General features: G+C 38.8%; 4 protein-coding genes across 4 annotated transcripts; all 4 read left to right on the forward strand.

Moving 5' to 3' along the window:
- Positions 1-926: 926 nt before the first annotated feature.
- LOC121949199 (gamma-crystallin M3-like) lies at positions 927-2,082 on the forward strand. Its single transcript, XM_042494824.2, has 3 exons — positions 927-1,070; positions 1,159-1,407; positions 1,498-2,082. Exons 1-3 carry the CDS (start codon positions 1,062-1,064, stop codon positions 1,777-1,779), a joined length of 540 nt encoding a protein of 179 aa, XP_042350758.1. The 5' UTR covers positions 927-1,061; the 3' UTR covers positions 1,780-2,082.
- A 2,396-nt stretch (positions 2,083-4,478) lies between these two features.
- Positions 4,479-5,389, forward strand: LOC121949200 (gamma-crystallin M3-like). Its single transcript, XM_042494825.2, has 3 exons — positions 4,479-4,634; positions 4,752-4,994; positions 5,077-5,389. Exons 1-3 carry the CDS (start codon positions 4,620-4,622, stop codon positions 5,353-5,355), a joined length of 537 nt encoding a protein of 178 aa, XP_042350759.1. The 5' UTR covers positions 4,479-4,619; the 3' UTR covers positions 5,356-5,389.
- A 3,337-nt stretch (positions 5,390-8,726) lies between these two features.
- LOC121949202 (gamma-crystallin M3-like) lies at positions 8,727-9,663 on the forward strand. The gene is made up of 3 exons (XM_042494827.2): positions 8,727-8,864; positions 9,013-9,255; positions 9,348-9,663. Exons 1-3 carry the CDS (start codon positions 8,856-8,858, stop codon positions 9,621-9,623), a joined length of 528 nt encoding a protein of 175 aa, XP_042350761.2. The 5' UTR covers positions 8,727-8,855; the 3' UTR covers positions 9,624-9,663.
- Positions 9,664-14,135: 4,472 nt separating this feature from the next.
- LOC121949209 (gamma-crystallin M3-like) lies at positions 14,136-15,020 on the forward strand. Its single transcript, XM_042494833.2, has 3 exons — positions 14,136-14,238; positions 14,334-14,576; positions 14,691-15,020. Exons 1-3 carry the CDS (start codon positions 14,224-14,226, stop codon positions 14,961-14,963), a joined length of 531 nt encoding a protein of 176 aa, XP_042350767.2. The 5' UTR covers positions 14,136-14,223; the 3' UTR covers positions 14,964-15,020.
- Positions 15,021-15,299: the final 279 nt, after the last annotated feature.

The raw sequence follows: 15,299 nt of genomic DNA on the forward strand, positions 1-15,299 counted from the left end.
TCTCCAAACTTTAAATCGACATCGCTGTGTACATTAACAGCATATATTCAAATCACACTATAATATCAGGTCCAGTACTGAGAGTACAAATTTAATGTATAAATGGAACATACATAAAACCTGCTGACTCCTTATAAATATCCATTTTTATGTTGTCTGACAAAATGTATTTTGTGCAAATACATTTTATTTGACCGAGCGGGTATGTGTCCATATTTGACTGGTGTGTTATTTGAAATATCAGTCTAATAGAATGACAGTAATGTAGGAGGTATTCAGACACTTTACTCATGTAAAAATTACATTACCAAAGTGTAAAAATACAAGTAAAAGTCCTGCAATAAAAATGACACTAAACAAAAGTATGTGAGGATGATGATTAAAATGTACTACACTTAAAGTATTAAAAGTCAACATTTCTATAGAGCTATTTCAAGAGTTAAAGGTGCTGCTGAAAATACAGAATCATAAAATACAACACTATAAAAATGTATCCTTTGGGTGATCTTCTGTTAAAAATTATATTATAAAATCATTAAAACTGATGTATTTATGTGTAAGTGGCATTTTACTGTTGTGGCTCATCAAAGTGAAGCTAAAAAACTATTTTAATAACTTTTTTGCTCTTTAATCTATAGAGAATGTGCCATATTTTATAACAAAAAGTACATTTTCCCCAAGAGTGGAGGTCTAAAATAGCAGAAAATGTAAAGAGTTAATGTATGTGAGCCTTTAGTTGGTGTTTAACTGCACTGCTGTCACCACAGACTGAACACTGACAGCACAAAGAGTCCCAGCTGACACATTTGCTGCCGTCACCCACCTGTCCCCCATAGGGAGAGCCGCTGCACTTGGCACCGCACCAGATGCATACAGTCTGGAATAATAACCATTTACAGACCGATTTAACAAACATCATAGCCCTGTATGCTACGCTGCTGAGTAAGATGTTCAAGACAATGGCTCCATAGATCATTTAGCTATCATGACGGGTATAAAAGTGACCCACAGTTTGGCTGGCCAAAGTAGCAGTGCAATCAGGGTCAGGACTGAACACCAAAATGGGCAGAGTAAGAGAGCACTTTTATGTTGTGATATAGGATGATTCATTTATGAGGTTTTTTTTTTTTTTTTATAAATGTGTTGTTTTGTTTTCAGATCATTTTCTACGAGGACAAGAACTTCCAGGGTCGCTCCTATGAGACCAGCAGCGACTGCGCTGAGCTGACCTCCTACCTGAGCCGCTGCAACTCCTGCAGGGTGGAGAGCGGCTGCTTCATGGTCTACGAACGTCCAAACTTCATGGGCCACCAGATGCTGGCCAGGAGGGGAGAGTACCCCGACAACCAGCGCCTGATGGGAATGACCATGAGCGACTGCATCCGTTCCTGCCGCATGATCCCCATGGTAGGAAGTCTGGTGTTTACTAATGACGAAGATAGTAATTTAATTTAAAATAATTTCCGATCATGAGATCTGTCTTTTTACATTTTACAGCACAGAGGTCCATTCAGGATGAGGATCTACGAGAGGGAGAACTTCAGCGGTCAGATGAACGAGGTGATGGACGACTGCGACAACATCCAGGACCGCTACCGCATGTCCGACTGCCAGTCCGCCCACGTGATGGACGGCCACTGGCTGATGTACGAGCAGCCCCACTACAGAGGCAGGATGCTGTACCTGAGGCCCGGCGAGTACAGGAGCATGAGAGACATGGGAATGGGTCCCATGGACATGAGGATCGGCTCCATGAGGCGTATAATGGACTCCTGCTAGAGAACACAACAGGCTCCAGACACAAAAATCAACAAATATTAATAAAGAATTTATAAATTGGGTTTCAAACAAGTGAGCCGGAGGAAATTTAGGGCACAAAGTTTTAAAAAATATTGCATGAATTATCAGCATCTGACTGTCCCGGTTTGTCAGAGGACGGTTCGGGCTGAAGTGAATGCTGCTATTTTAATAACTGTATCCCATAGCCAGGTCAAGACTTCTTCTTCTTCTACCTATGAAATGTGTTATGTCATATTTGATGCACGTGACAATAAAAATGAATTTCAAAGGATGAAAATGAGAGCTGAGACTGTGCCTGAATTTCTACACAATAACTGCAATGATACACGATGCACTAGAGTTTGTATAAAAAATACAGTAAAAAAATAAAAACTATTGCAGGTGTTCCATTAGGATATGGCTATTTAGTCTGAAAGTGATGAAATTGTATTAATACTTGTAGTATACATAACAAAATCAAGTAAATAAAGATTTTCTTTAAAAAAAAAAAGAGAGAAAAAGAATTTTGTACAAAAAAGACTGACTTATTAATTTTTTAAATTCTATTTTCATTTCAGTGGGTTTTTTTTGACAAAAGGCATGTGAATATTTAAATATAGAATATAGATATATATAGAATTTATATACTACATATATATATAAGAAAATAAAGAATTTTAAACTGACGGTTAAATGTGGGCCTGTCCTTTAATGGATCATTAGTTATCAAGTTATCAAGAATGTTAATGTTGAGCGGTGAACTCATATATTTCATATATTTATTTTAGCTTGCTGCTTACATAAAAATAAATATGACATGCTTTCCATGTAACCTCTGCTTTGGTACTTTTATTGTTTTGCTCTATGAATGCATACATTTTTAAAAGCATTGTATTTTATGTCTGCATCCGCCACCAGTGTGCAGTCATTATAAGAGTAGTTTTAATATATTAATCCCTTTACAGTAGAGACTTGATGTTCTGTGCAATAAGGCAGAAAAATATATGTGCACACATTGTTATTGACATCAGAAATCTGCCATAATGAGTCAGAAAATATTATATATTGACAATATCATGCATCCCTACTCTGTGCAGAAAAATGGATTCATCTCTAAATAAACCTCATCATCCATCTTATCATATTTATCATTACAGCTACACGCACAGCAAACATATTTGAAAGGTGTATTAAAATCCCAAAAATCTAAGTTTTTAATTTCATTTTTTTAGTTGACATTTTGATCCAAAGCAAAGTAAGTGCATTCAAATGTGCGGATGCAACTCCAAAAAGTGCAACAATCATGCCAGTACAACTTCATCAGATTTGCTGATCTACTTCAAGTGCTGCATTTCATCAACTAAGAGCAAGTGTTCATGAGTTTGACCAAGCAGCCATACCTAATATCCAGAGTCTCTAATCTAATTTAACTGTAATTTGCTTTTTTCAGAGTAAAACTATTTTCTACCATGTGTCAGACAAGCACTGGGTTCCAACAGCTGCTTCAAAGTTGGTCAACATCAAACAACAACCTCCAAAATGAAGCCAAATGTGAAAAGAGCCAAAAACCTGCAGTTCCTCTAATGGCCGCTTGAGGCTGGCGCCAAGAGTGAGTCAATCCTCATAGACCCCTATGTTAAAATGTCCAACTTTACAGCAGAAATAAACATGTTTACAAGCTCTATAGCTAATTTTAACATTCAGGACAACTTTACAGAGGGTGAATTTTTAGAAAACTCACCCGTTGACTTTTATGAAAGCTTAAAGTTACGCATTCTTAAGGGCTGTCACATAAATGGTGTATATTTAAATCCATCTGTCGCTTCTTTACAGCTTGAACCTCTCGTCCAAATATGGTCCAATCTGGCTTAAAAAAAGATGGCGATAGCTGAAGTGCCGAACTTGAGGATATAAAACAGAATTCCACAATCCGATGGATGACGTCTCGGTAGCTATGTCTGGTATTAATACAGTTTTTGGGTAAAATATGTAGAGTCATTTAGCTTGAAGTCTTCTGGCTCCAAATAAACTGATATAGCGACGGCTGAAATGCAGAACTTGAGGATTAAAAAAATGAAAGTCCACATACAGTCCAATGGCTGACGTCACAATAACTATGTCGATTATTAACATAATCTATAAGTAAAATATGAAGGCTCAAAGTCTGTCTATTTCCAAAATGTACAAAAGGTATTTATTTCTACAACCCCTTCAAACCTAAATGGCAAAAAGTGTAATTTGCAAAAAGAGCCATAAGAGTGTGTATAATATTTATGTCTTTCTTACCTTCTACAATTTAAGTTAAGTCTGTTTGGTTTAGTTTACTAAAACTACAATGTAAACAACAGTCCACTCAAAGAGAAATTTACCAACTGTACCAAACTGCAAATAAATGTATAGCATGACATATATAAATGAATATATCCATTGTATGCACCTATTTAATAACACATCAAACTTTCAATGATATGTTTCTTTAAATTGATATTGAATTACATTTAAATGCAAATATTTCTAATCCTTTAGTGAGTGAAATATCCAGTACATTGTGAAAGATAGAGGTGGCTGCCATATTACAGTTGGAAGCTTCTCTTTATATGTTAACAATACTGCATGTGTACAGTACATGCATTTCCACCAGAGTGGTATAGTGCTAGATAATAACCCTTTAGCGCCCTGACTGCTCAGTAGGCTTCTCTTGCATGTTGCTGGCTCAGGGATTTGCACAATAGAAGCCCTACATACTTTTTTCACATTGAGCAAGTATAAAAGTAACGGTTACCACCGACAGGAATACACAGCAGCCACAGCTCAGGCCTGAGGACCAACCAAACACAATCATGACCATGGGCAGGGTAGGTACTGGGAATGATGCCTCCATTTAAAAAACTTTCAATAATCTCAAATTTATTCTTATTTAATTGTTAATGGATATTGATTGTGGTGGTAATGAAGCATTGTTGTGCTTTCAGATCATCTTCTACGAGGACAGGAACTTCCAGGGTCGTCACTATGAGACCAGCAGCGACTGTCCTGAGCTGACCTCCTACCTGAGCAGGTGCCACTCCTGCAGGGTCGAGAGCGGCTGCTTCATGGTCTACGACCGCCCCAACTACATGGGAAACCAGTACTTCATGAGGAGGGGCGAGTACGCTGACTACATGAGCATGATGGGAATGTCAGACTGCATCAGGTCTTGCCGTACCATCCCCATGGTACAGACGCATATTTATTAACATGATGGTATTTCCGTCAGATATTTTCGAATGTTTTTCTAATATTTTTTTCCCTCTACAGCACAGAGGATCCTACAAGATGAGGATCTACGAGAGGGAGAACTTCGGTGGTCAGATGCATGAGCTGAACGACGACTGCGAAAACATCCAGGACCGTTTCCGTATGAACGACTGCATGTCCTGCAACGTGATGGACGGCCAGTGGCTGATGTACGAGCAGCCCCACTACAGAGGCAGGATGATGTACCTGAGACCCGGCGAGTACAAGAGCTTCAGGGACATGGGCATGAGCGGCCAGAGGTTCATGAGCATGAGGCGCATCATGGACTCCTGCAACTAAATCTTTAACTAAATAAAATCTTTCAACTCTTCTATTTTGACTTTTGTTTCACTGGTTGTTTTGAGGCCTGAGCAGTGCTGGAAGGGGTGTCAAGGGGGATGAGTTGGGCAAAGGTGGGTGTAAATGATCATGAGGTCAATCCCTATATGTGGTAAAAAAAATTCATGCCTTTAAGAACTGCAAAAAAATAAAAAATAAAGACTATAATTTGTACAATTTGTTTTGTCTTATCAATTTCAGGAAATTATTATTTGATGGTATTTAATTCAAATGCCAACCAATTTTATCTTGGTTAAGTTTACAACCAGGCCTAACTTTATATCTGTTAAAAAATTAAATAATTAATTTAAAAATTAAAAAAGAAAAGAGTATCAGTACTTTAATTGAGTTTTTATATTTCTGTCAACTTTCACTCCATTTTCTAAATAAAATGTATAGTTTTACTCCACTACATTTCCTCTGAGCATTTTAGTGACTTACAACAAAACAGGGAAGTATGGGTGAAGGTCAAGTGGGTCCTCATCGGGCACCTTTCTTACCCCGAATGCCAGGTCTGTTTATTATGTGTAAGCAAATACAGTGGTTCTGGGATAACCTGTGATCAGCGCCGATAAGAGAGAACCACATTAGCGCTTCAGTGTAACAAGCCTAATGATTTGGTCGGTTTTGGGTCACAAGATTGAAATAAGGTGAAAAAATGTTGGCAGAGTTGGAGGCGGAACAGTAATTATATGTATATCTAGTCCACAAAGGAATCATAGATATATTTTTAAATTATCAGGTCAAATTGGATCTTGGAACAAATTTTCCAGGTCAATTCAGGTTTAAGTCCATCACTTAGGACCTGTGAAGACCTCTGATTTGCAACTCTAATCTCCGACAGCTACTTCATGTTAAACAGAGTCTAATTTTGTGTTTAGGTACAGTTGGTTCTCTACACCTGATGCAAAATGTACCTGTGTGCACATGAACCATACTTGCGACCACCTTTTTAAGTGGGCACGTACTGATGAGCCACGCTTGAGCACAGTACACTGTGTTCACACTAATCAAACAAGCTGGACTTTGGGGTCAAGTATACTCAGATTTAAACACGGGTTTCTGCTCTGAAAGCCTCCTCTGAAGCACTGAAACTAATTTCTAGGAGCTCAAACCTGACAGAGTCCGACAGGGTCTACAGGAGAATACTGGGGTGGATGAGGGATTGATTAAATGTTATGCAGAAGATTGTCACATATTTTAGTTTGCAAATCTTAACTGCATGACATCTGCATGGCTGTGTGATGTTATTTACTAGTGGCTCTGGTTGAACAAATTGTTGTTGAGCTAGAGTTCAGTTTTATTGCAGCTTACTTCTTTGCAATCTTTTTAAGCATGAAAAGTCAATGTAAATCAGAGCTCTTCACGGTGAAAGTGATTTTTCTGACATACTTGTAGTTCCATTCACAAAAATGCACAGCAGTAACTTAAGCATTGATTATGTTCAACTAGTGGAGGTTTTGCAGACAGGTGCACCAAAATACACAAGGTAACAAAAACTACAGAAACAAGGCAACAGTTTTTAACATGCCAAAAATGTAACAGCAAAACCAAAAAACAGAGCTATCTGGAAAAACTCAAGGAGCAAAACAGCAGCTGCGAACACTGAGATACAAAGACCACAAACTGACAAGAAACAAAGGGAAACACACCAGTACTTCTACACAGAGAGCTAACCACAAGATCAAGACACGGCTGGAGTAGGCAGGTACTGGAGGAAGGAGGGAAACAAGGACTGGCAACAACGGAGATAATGAGTGCCACACAAGAAAACTGGAACAGGGAAAGACAAACAGGACTGATGCAAACCCGGAGTGTAAGAAAACAGGTGGAAATACATTTAGTTATTCCTTTCCAAAGATACATTTAACCCTTAGGGCCTGCATTAAAATTACACACACTCATATCACACTGCACCCAAACTTCACTTTTCACATCAAGCTTTAAAAAACATTTCACATTAATATTATTTCCTACTTTAATTTTTTTTTTTAAAAAAACATCAGTCCTACCCATTTATTTATTAATTTTCAGGAATTTAACCCTTTAATTGCCAGTTTTTGTCATGATGCCACTAATGTTTTTAGAACAAGAAAAAAAAAACACAAAAAAGGATTCTTTTTTCAATACACCACATGGTAAGTATATTTTTGTTTAATTGTCACAGCCTGGGATATGTCAATGATTTGCACCAACACTGATTTTGCATGTATTTTTCCCATATAAAAAAAAATGAGGTCATCAGGTGGAAAATAGTAAAAAAAAAAAGACAAATCAAGGCAAAAGCCCAGAATGACACCCAGCAATGCATGTTTTCATGCTTTGACGGCTGTGGGATCAAAAATTGCAATTTGAATGGGTTTCAATGGAGCATTTTTTGCACTTAACAGTATGAATGTAACACTATGTGCCAAACAGTCCATAAGGGCCAAAAGTTTCTGTAAACCTACATAGACTATGGTGCTGTGCATTGATGAAAAGCCCCTGCAGACATCTCCCAAATCTCATGCACTCTTTGTACATATACCTACAAAAAGTAATGCACCACAATTCATGTATAACACATATAATCATATATCAATAGTTTGTGCAGGCAGTGCAGCTTTTGCTTACTATGCTTCAAAATTATGGAGTATTTTCCAAAAGCTATAAGAGAAGCCAGCTCTGTGAGCATTTTAAACAAACCTCTTTATTTGGTCTGGCTTTTAATTAATTCTTGTAATTATTATTTCCCATAAATGCTTTCATTTGTACTATTCTTATTGGTCTCTGTATTTTTTACCTTCACTTTTATATTTTGTTTAACATTACCTGTCATTTGGTTGTCGGATAATTTTGTTTTTTCTTTTATGTTGCATTTTTTTTATTAAGCACTTTGAGCTGCATCCCTTGTATAAAAGGTTTTTTTTATGTAGTTTATTATTATTATTCTAATTTATTTTTACCAGCCCTCAAGGGCAACTACTTCTGTATCCATTTTATTTGACAATAAAGTGATGCACTTATCCACAATGTTTCTGAATGTTATTCTTTGGTAAAATGCAAGCTCATTGGCTTCTATTGTTTTAGAGGAATTAAAGCGTGAGATAGTTTAAGTAATTGTGCCTTTTGACCGGCCTTGTGATAGAATCAGTAAATGTATCGTGCAGCTTCCAGCAATATTTTTATAGTCTATACAGAATACTAATGTAAAACCAGACACCTAAAACCTTCTTTCTGAAAGACATATGTTCCGTTCTTTTTAAAGGAAAATTCTGTTTAGAGGTTGTGACCCTGTTAGTATATTGGTAAGCAACTCAAAACTATAGGCTTCTATAATAGGTTGCTGGGTCAGGACTTTGAACAATAGAGCGACACACAGTCTTTGTGTCTGGCCAGGTATAAATGTAACTTGTTCAGACAGGCAGAGTATCAGTTCAAAAACAGTTCTCTGAGAGATCTGGGAAACCACCGCAACCACCATGGGCAAGGTAGGAAAACAAGAAAAAAAATCAAATTTTAAACCAAAGTTAATTTGCTAAATGTATTTAATAATAATAACAATAATAATAATAATAATAATAAAAATATTTAACAATGTGACTTTGGTCAGTAAATTGTTTTAATATTTTTTTCCAGATCATCTTCTACGAGGACAGGAACTTCCAGGGTCGTTCCTATGAGTGCATGAGCGACTGCGCTGAGCTGACCTCCTACCTGAGCAGGTGCCAGTCCTGCAGGGTGGAGAGCGGCTGCTTCATGGTCTACGACCGCCCCAACTTCATGGGAAACCAGTTCTTCATGAGGAGGGGCGAGTACGCTGACTACATGAGCATGATGGGAATGAGCGGTGGTATCAGGTCTTGCCGTATGATCCCCATGGTACGTATAAAACACATCTACAAAGGTGATCTTCGAGTCATAACTCTTGGACTATGAAAGAAAAAAACATTTGTCTTTTTTTTTCACAACAGCACAGAGGCCAGTTCAGGATGAGGATCTACGAGAGGGAGAACTTCCAGGGTCAGATGAACGAGCTGATGGACGACTGTGACAACATCCAGGACCGTTTCCGTATGAATGAGTGCCAGTCCTGCCAGGTGATGGACGGCCACTGGCTGATGTATGAGCAGCCCCAGTACAGAGGCAGGATGATCTACCTGAGGCCCGGCGAGTACAGGAGCTTCAGGGACATGGGCATGAGCGGCACCAGGTTCATGAGCATGAGGCGCATCATGGACATGTGCTAACTGTACATTTTCATGTCAATAAATGATGTAACTTTCTAAATTTTGATCTCACTGTTTCTAATTTTATTAATTGGCTATAACCTTTGCAGAGATGCAAATTTTCACAAATGACAAATATTTAAGCATTTAATTGATTATTGTTAAATTGGCATTTGGATCCTTTAGCACAATATTGGCTATAATCATAGTTCTTTTATTTCCGTGTCACATATTTGGCCTAACTTACATGTGACTACATCGCGCTGTACATACAACTTTCAAAGTACAGGAGAACATTTATTGTAAACGCATGTTCAAAGAGAAATTAAATTAAAAATCCAATAAATTGGACACAAAATGTCAAAGTAAAGAAACTAGCTAGGCTTGAAACATGGCACGAGGGATGACACAAATATCTCAACAACTGTTGGATCCATTGGCGAACCCCAACATATCCACCGTGGCTCATTTGATATCTCACAAAAATGTGCATACAACGATTTGTATGATATCTAATGAATTATGTTACGTACTTAATGTAAAGTTAGATAGGTTAGTATTAGGCAAGTACATTTGGTTGACTTTAGGAAAAGAAAAATGTTGACAATGTAGCTTAAAGTCATTCAAAGTTCACTTGGTTTCACACAATTCTGAACATGGAAAATCCCGTGTTTGTGACCCACCACTCCAACTCTTCCTTACCCCAACTACTTCCTCTTTTACCCACATCGGTACTATGGTCATGTGTTCGCAGCCTACCCGATTACGTGGGTTAGGCCACTGTTTCTCAAATGGGTATGCATATCCCTGGGGGCACGTGGATGTACTCCAGGGGGGTACATGGGATTTTAAAAAAAACGTATTTTAAAAAATAGCAGTCATGCATAACTCTTAAAAATAGCTATTTTATAAAAAGTTCAGTAATAATATAGATCCAAGTTCATGAACTGAATTTTATACTCAATATTCAATTTCAGTATCCTTAAAAAAACGACCATCACCTGTCAATCAATCTCTTGCCGCCGTCAAGACACAAACAATGGAGTCGTGGTTGAAGCGTAGCAGCAATGCTGCTGAAAACATGGAGAGACAAGTGACAGAGAAGGTGAAACCAGAACCGACGAAACACCGTCAGTACGCAGAAGAACATTTTAATGGGATTTACGTCCACCAGTTGCAACCCCCAAATTTGAAAGTGTTTTTGAGTTACAATGTTGTTTAATAAATCAGACACCAATGGCACGGCGCTGTGTTGTACCTCTTTGTTTTCTACCAAAAATGTTTTGCACTGGTCATTAAAGAGTTTGAGAACCACTGGGTTAGGCTACAGATGAATTACTGTGCCATGATAACGTGAGATACACATGAACTGTGGTGCATTACTTTTCATAGGTATATCCGTGCATGAAAACAGACTGTGATCCGCAACTTTTTGTTTAGGTACAAAAGGACTTTATCGTTGGAAAAAAACAAAAACATTTTAAGGTACTACCATGTCCTTCAGGTTATTGAAAAACTACAGTAGAACTTTTTGCCACAATCACTGACAAAGGGTTTTCCCGAAGGTATTTTATGAAGAACAGTCCACATTTTTATAAAGTTGGGGTAATAAGATATAAATATCACTTAAGGATAGATTCAATAACCTTTTTGAAGTGAAGAAGCCACTCCCCCGTCTAAACTTTTGCTATTTAAAACACAGAGTGTAATTAGGGAAAGAGTATGCAAATTACATACTAACAAATTTATTGCAACAAAACAGGTTGTATCTATTTGGACCTGTTTCTCAACGATTTATATTATTCTATTTTATTTTTGCTCAAAGTTTGTTTCTGTGCACTAGTATTATTGGATGTAACTGTCCGTACAAGTTTGAAATTTGATGATATAGCTTCATTCTTACTCATAAATTCCTGCAATTCCTGTGACAATGAATGAAAGTCACACTGAAAAGTATTAGTAATAGGGTCATAGTTGTAGTTTATATTATACTGAAGTGGCTCATGGTAGCTATGGAAAGTGGTGCGAAGTATCACACGGATGGTCCAGACAAAAGTCTGCACATGTTTCAATATATCTTTTTCTAAATGAGTAAAAGTGAAGACAGAACAAAGATTTACCAGTCCAGACCAGTTCAGACCCTCACCTATGGTCGTGAGCTTCGGTTAGTGACCAAAAGAATGAGATTGCAGATACAAGCAACCAAAATAAGATTCCTGCGGTGGATGGCTGGGCTCAGCCTTAGCGTACGAGTGAGGAGCTCAGACATCTAGAGGGAGCTCAGAGTAGAGCTGCTGCTACTTTTCTTACTTATTAGCAGATTTAAAGTTTCCAATGCAGATTTCTGTATCATTTTTTAGGAGAAATTGATGATAGGTTGGTATACTGGGGCATGGTGGTTGTGATGTACGTATGTTCTCTCTCTAGGGCTACAATCCTGGCAGCTTATCAGTGACATGACACACACCTGGGCCTGCCTGACCCATGCATAAAAACTGGAGCAGCACCTAGTTGGGCTGTCTTAGCTGACATGCCTTTGAGGTGTTGCGTCGTGGTTGGTTACAGGAAGGGGAGGCTCTGACCATTTTCGTACCTTGGATTCAGGAGAAGCAATGTGCCCTTTATACAGCTGACCCGCTCTTCACCCTTGTAGGATTGGTGGAGGGGTTATGAGAGTTTGCCCACTCAGTCTACATGTGTTTTGTTGGGATTCTGTGGGGATAGGGGCATTCGGTTGGAATATGAGGTACTGGGGTCATTGCTAGGAGCCTTGGGACCTTGTATAACTAAAGAGAGAGCCGTGTCCACATACTAAGCACAACGTCAAACACGTTTCCAGTAGGTGTTGGCCTCTGCCAGGCTTGTCCTTCATCATTGATTTTGTTTGTGATATTCACAGACAGGAGAGTCAGCACCTTCAAGTCTGATGCCATAGTTTTCTGTCAGAAAACGTTTAATTTCCCCCTCTGGATTGGGCAGGGTAACTGCTCCAAGCGAAGAAGTTCAAGTAAACACGTGAAAAAATATATTGGGGTTTTGTTCACGAGTGAGGGTAAAATAGAGCATGAGATGGACAGGCGGTTTGGCGTGGTGTCACAGTGATGCAGGTACTGTGCTGGACTGTCGTAGTGAAGAAGGAGCTGGGCTGAAAGGCAAAGCTCTTGATTTACCAGTCCATCTATGTCCCAATCCTCAGCCGTGGTCATGAGTTTTCGGAAGTTACACAAAGAATGAGATTGGGTATACAAGCAGCTGAAGGGAGCTTCCTTCGAAGGGTGTCTGCACTCATCAGAAATAAGGTGAGGAGCTCAGACATCTAGAGGGAGCTCTGAATAGAGCCACTGCCTCTTAGTGCCGAAAGGGGACAGTTGAGGTGTTTCAGGCATCTGATCAAGATGCCTCCTGGACGGCTCCTATCAAAGGTATTTCAGGCATGTCCGACTGATAGGAGGCCTCGGGGAAGGCCTAGAACATGCCAAAGGATCTGTCCTAGCAATGCCTCAGGGTCACTGAGGAGGAGCTGAAAAGCTTTGCGGGGGAGAGGGATATCTGGAGTACTTTGTTCAGCCTGCTAACCCCACAACCAGACCAGTGACTAGATTTAAATGACTTGGCTTGACTCGAGATGTCATGTTGAGTTATAGGACCAAGGGAACTCGATAGCAGTATTGATAAATTCAAATGTTATCAAGTTACAGGCTTTGAAAAAAGCAGAACCGGCTCCTCAATAGAACCAGGTTTCCATCCGCGTCCCTACTCCTAACTGGATTTTCTAATCATTTGTACTATTTGCAACACTTATAATCATGATGAGTGTTAATCTCTCTATTTGGCATCCTGCTATTTAGCATTTTTGTGCAATGTATGAACCTTTTATTTAATTTAATTCTAATTTGATGTAAACCCTTTAATGTAAGCAGATTTAGGTGTTTTATGTTATGTTGTATCAACAACTATAACTCATCCTGTGTCTAGACATAAGTACAGGCTGTGCATTAACAGATAATTGATGACAATTTAATAAACAGTTGTAATAATATTAAATGTCTTCATAGAAAAAGCTGTTTATATATATTGTAAATTTAAAATGTCCTTATGATAAAACAGCTGGTAAACCCTGTCAAGTGATACATTAATGGGGTTTATATTATTAGTTATTTTTTTGTGTTAACTATATACACTATATGGCTCCCCCAGAGCGCTGGATGAACAATATTGAGTACAGATGTGCATTATAGACTGGTATGTCAGACTATTGTTGTCACACAAAAGGAAACTCGTGTCTATAAATTATCCACTTAACCAGAGAGCTATAGTGTTTTGAAATGTGTAAGAGAGACTTTTGTTAGTTGTTCTGTATTGTAACAACAAAAATGCTCATTGTATTGACTTTCCCTATGGAAAAATCCATTCTAAAGTCTTCTAGGGGGTCCAGTCACATGGAAATGTGACAAATACCCTGAGCACTCTATAGGCCTCTATACCATGTTGCTTGGTCAGGGGTTTACACAATGGGAGCCACAGATTCTGTGGGTTTGGTCAGGTATAAAAGTAACGGTTAAAACAGGACAGACATCAGTGTAGCAGCAACATAGTTCTCTGAACTACAAACACCACCATCATGAACATGGGCAAGGTAAGCACACTCACCTCTCCAATTATCTTTGATTTTTTTTTTTTATTGTTATTTTTTAGCTTAAATCCCTGTTCTTTTATTTTGTGCTTTTTCAGATCATCTTCTACGAGGAGAGGAACTTCCAGGGTCGCTCCTATGAGTGCATGAGCGACTGCTCCGACATGTCCTCCTTCCTGAGCAGGTGCCACTCCTGCAGGGTTGAGAGCGGCTGCTTCATGGTCTACGACCGTCCCAACTTCATGGGAAACCAGTACCTCATGAGGAGGGGCGAGTACTCTGACTACATGAGCATGATGGGAATGAGGGACTGCATCAGGTCTTGCCGTATGATCCCCATGGTACGTATAAAACATCCGTCATACTGTTGTTTTACTACAGTATGACCCTCAAAATAACCCTCAAAAAGCTTAACATAAAGAACTAATAATTGTTTTACCTTTCAAACAAAACAGCACAGAGGCCAGTTCAGGATGAGGATCTACGAGAGGGAGAACTTCCAGGGTCAGATGCAGGAGCTGATGGACGACTGCGACAACATCCAGGACCGTTTCCGCATGAACGACTGCCTGTCCTGCCAGGTGATGGACGGCCACTGGCTGATGTACGAGCAGCCCCACTACAGAGGCAGGATGATCTACCTGAGGCCCGGCGAGTACAGGAGCTTCAGGGACATGGGCATGAGCGGCACCAGGTTCATGAGCATGAGGCGCATCATGGACATGTAAAAACTGTTGAGTAGAATATATCTAAATAAGCCAAAATAAAAGTTTTTTGACAAAATATTCCTAATTGTTGCGTTTTTTAATATGAATTTAATACCTGATTGGGCAGCCATTTCTGCATCTTACACGTGACTGGGGCTTGATTTTTAGTGCACACCATCAACATACTTGGCATATTTTTTAATATCTTTTTACATCAGAAACATTTTTTAAAATATGTGACACATTAATTTGGTGTACGAAAACTACAAATGCCATCAACAATAACAGTCCTTTCCCCCTTTCTTTGTGGTTTAAAGTCATCCCCACTTTTGTTTTTTTAGATTATTTATATAAAGC

Source organism: Plectropomus leopardus, chromosome 10, assembly GCF_026936395.1.
Source record: "Plectropomus leopardus strain MGB_pleo_1.0 chromosome 10, ASM2693639v1, whole genome shotgun sequence".
Taxonomy (NCBI): Eukaryota; Metazoa; Chordata; class Actinopteri; order Perciformes; family Serranidae; genus Plectropomus; species Plectropomus leopardus.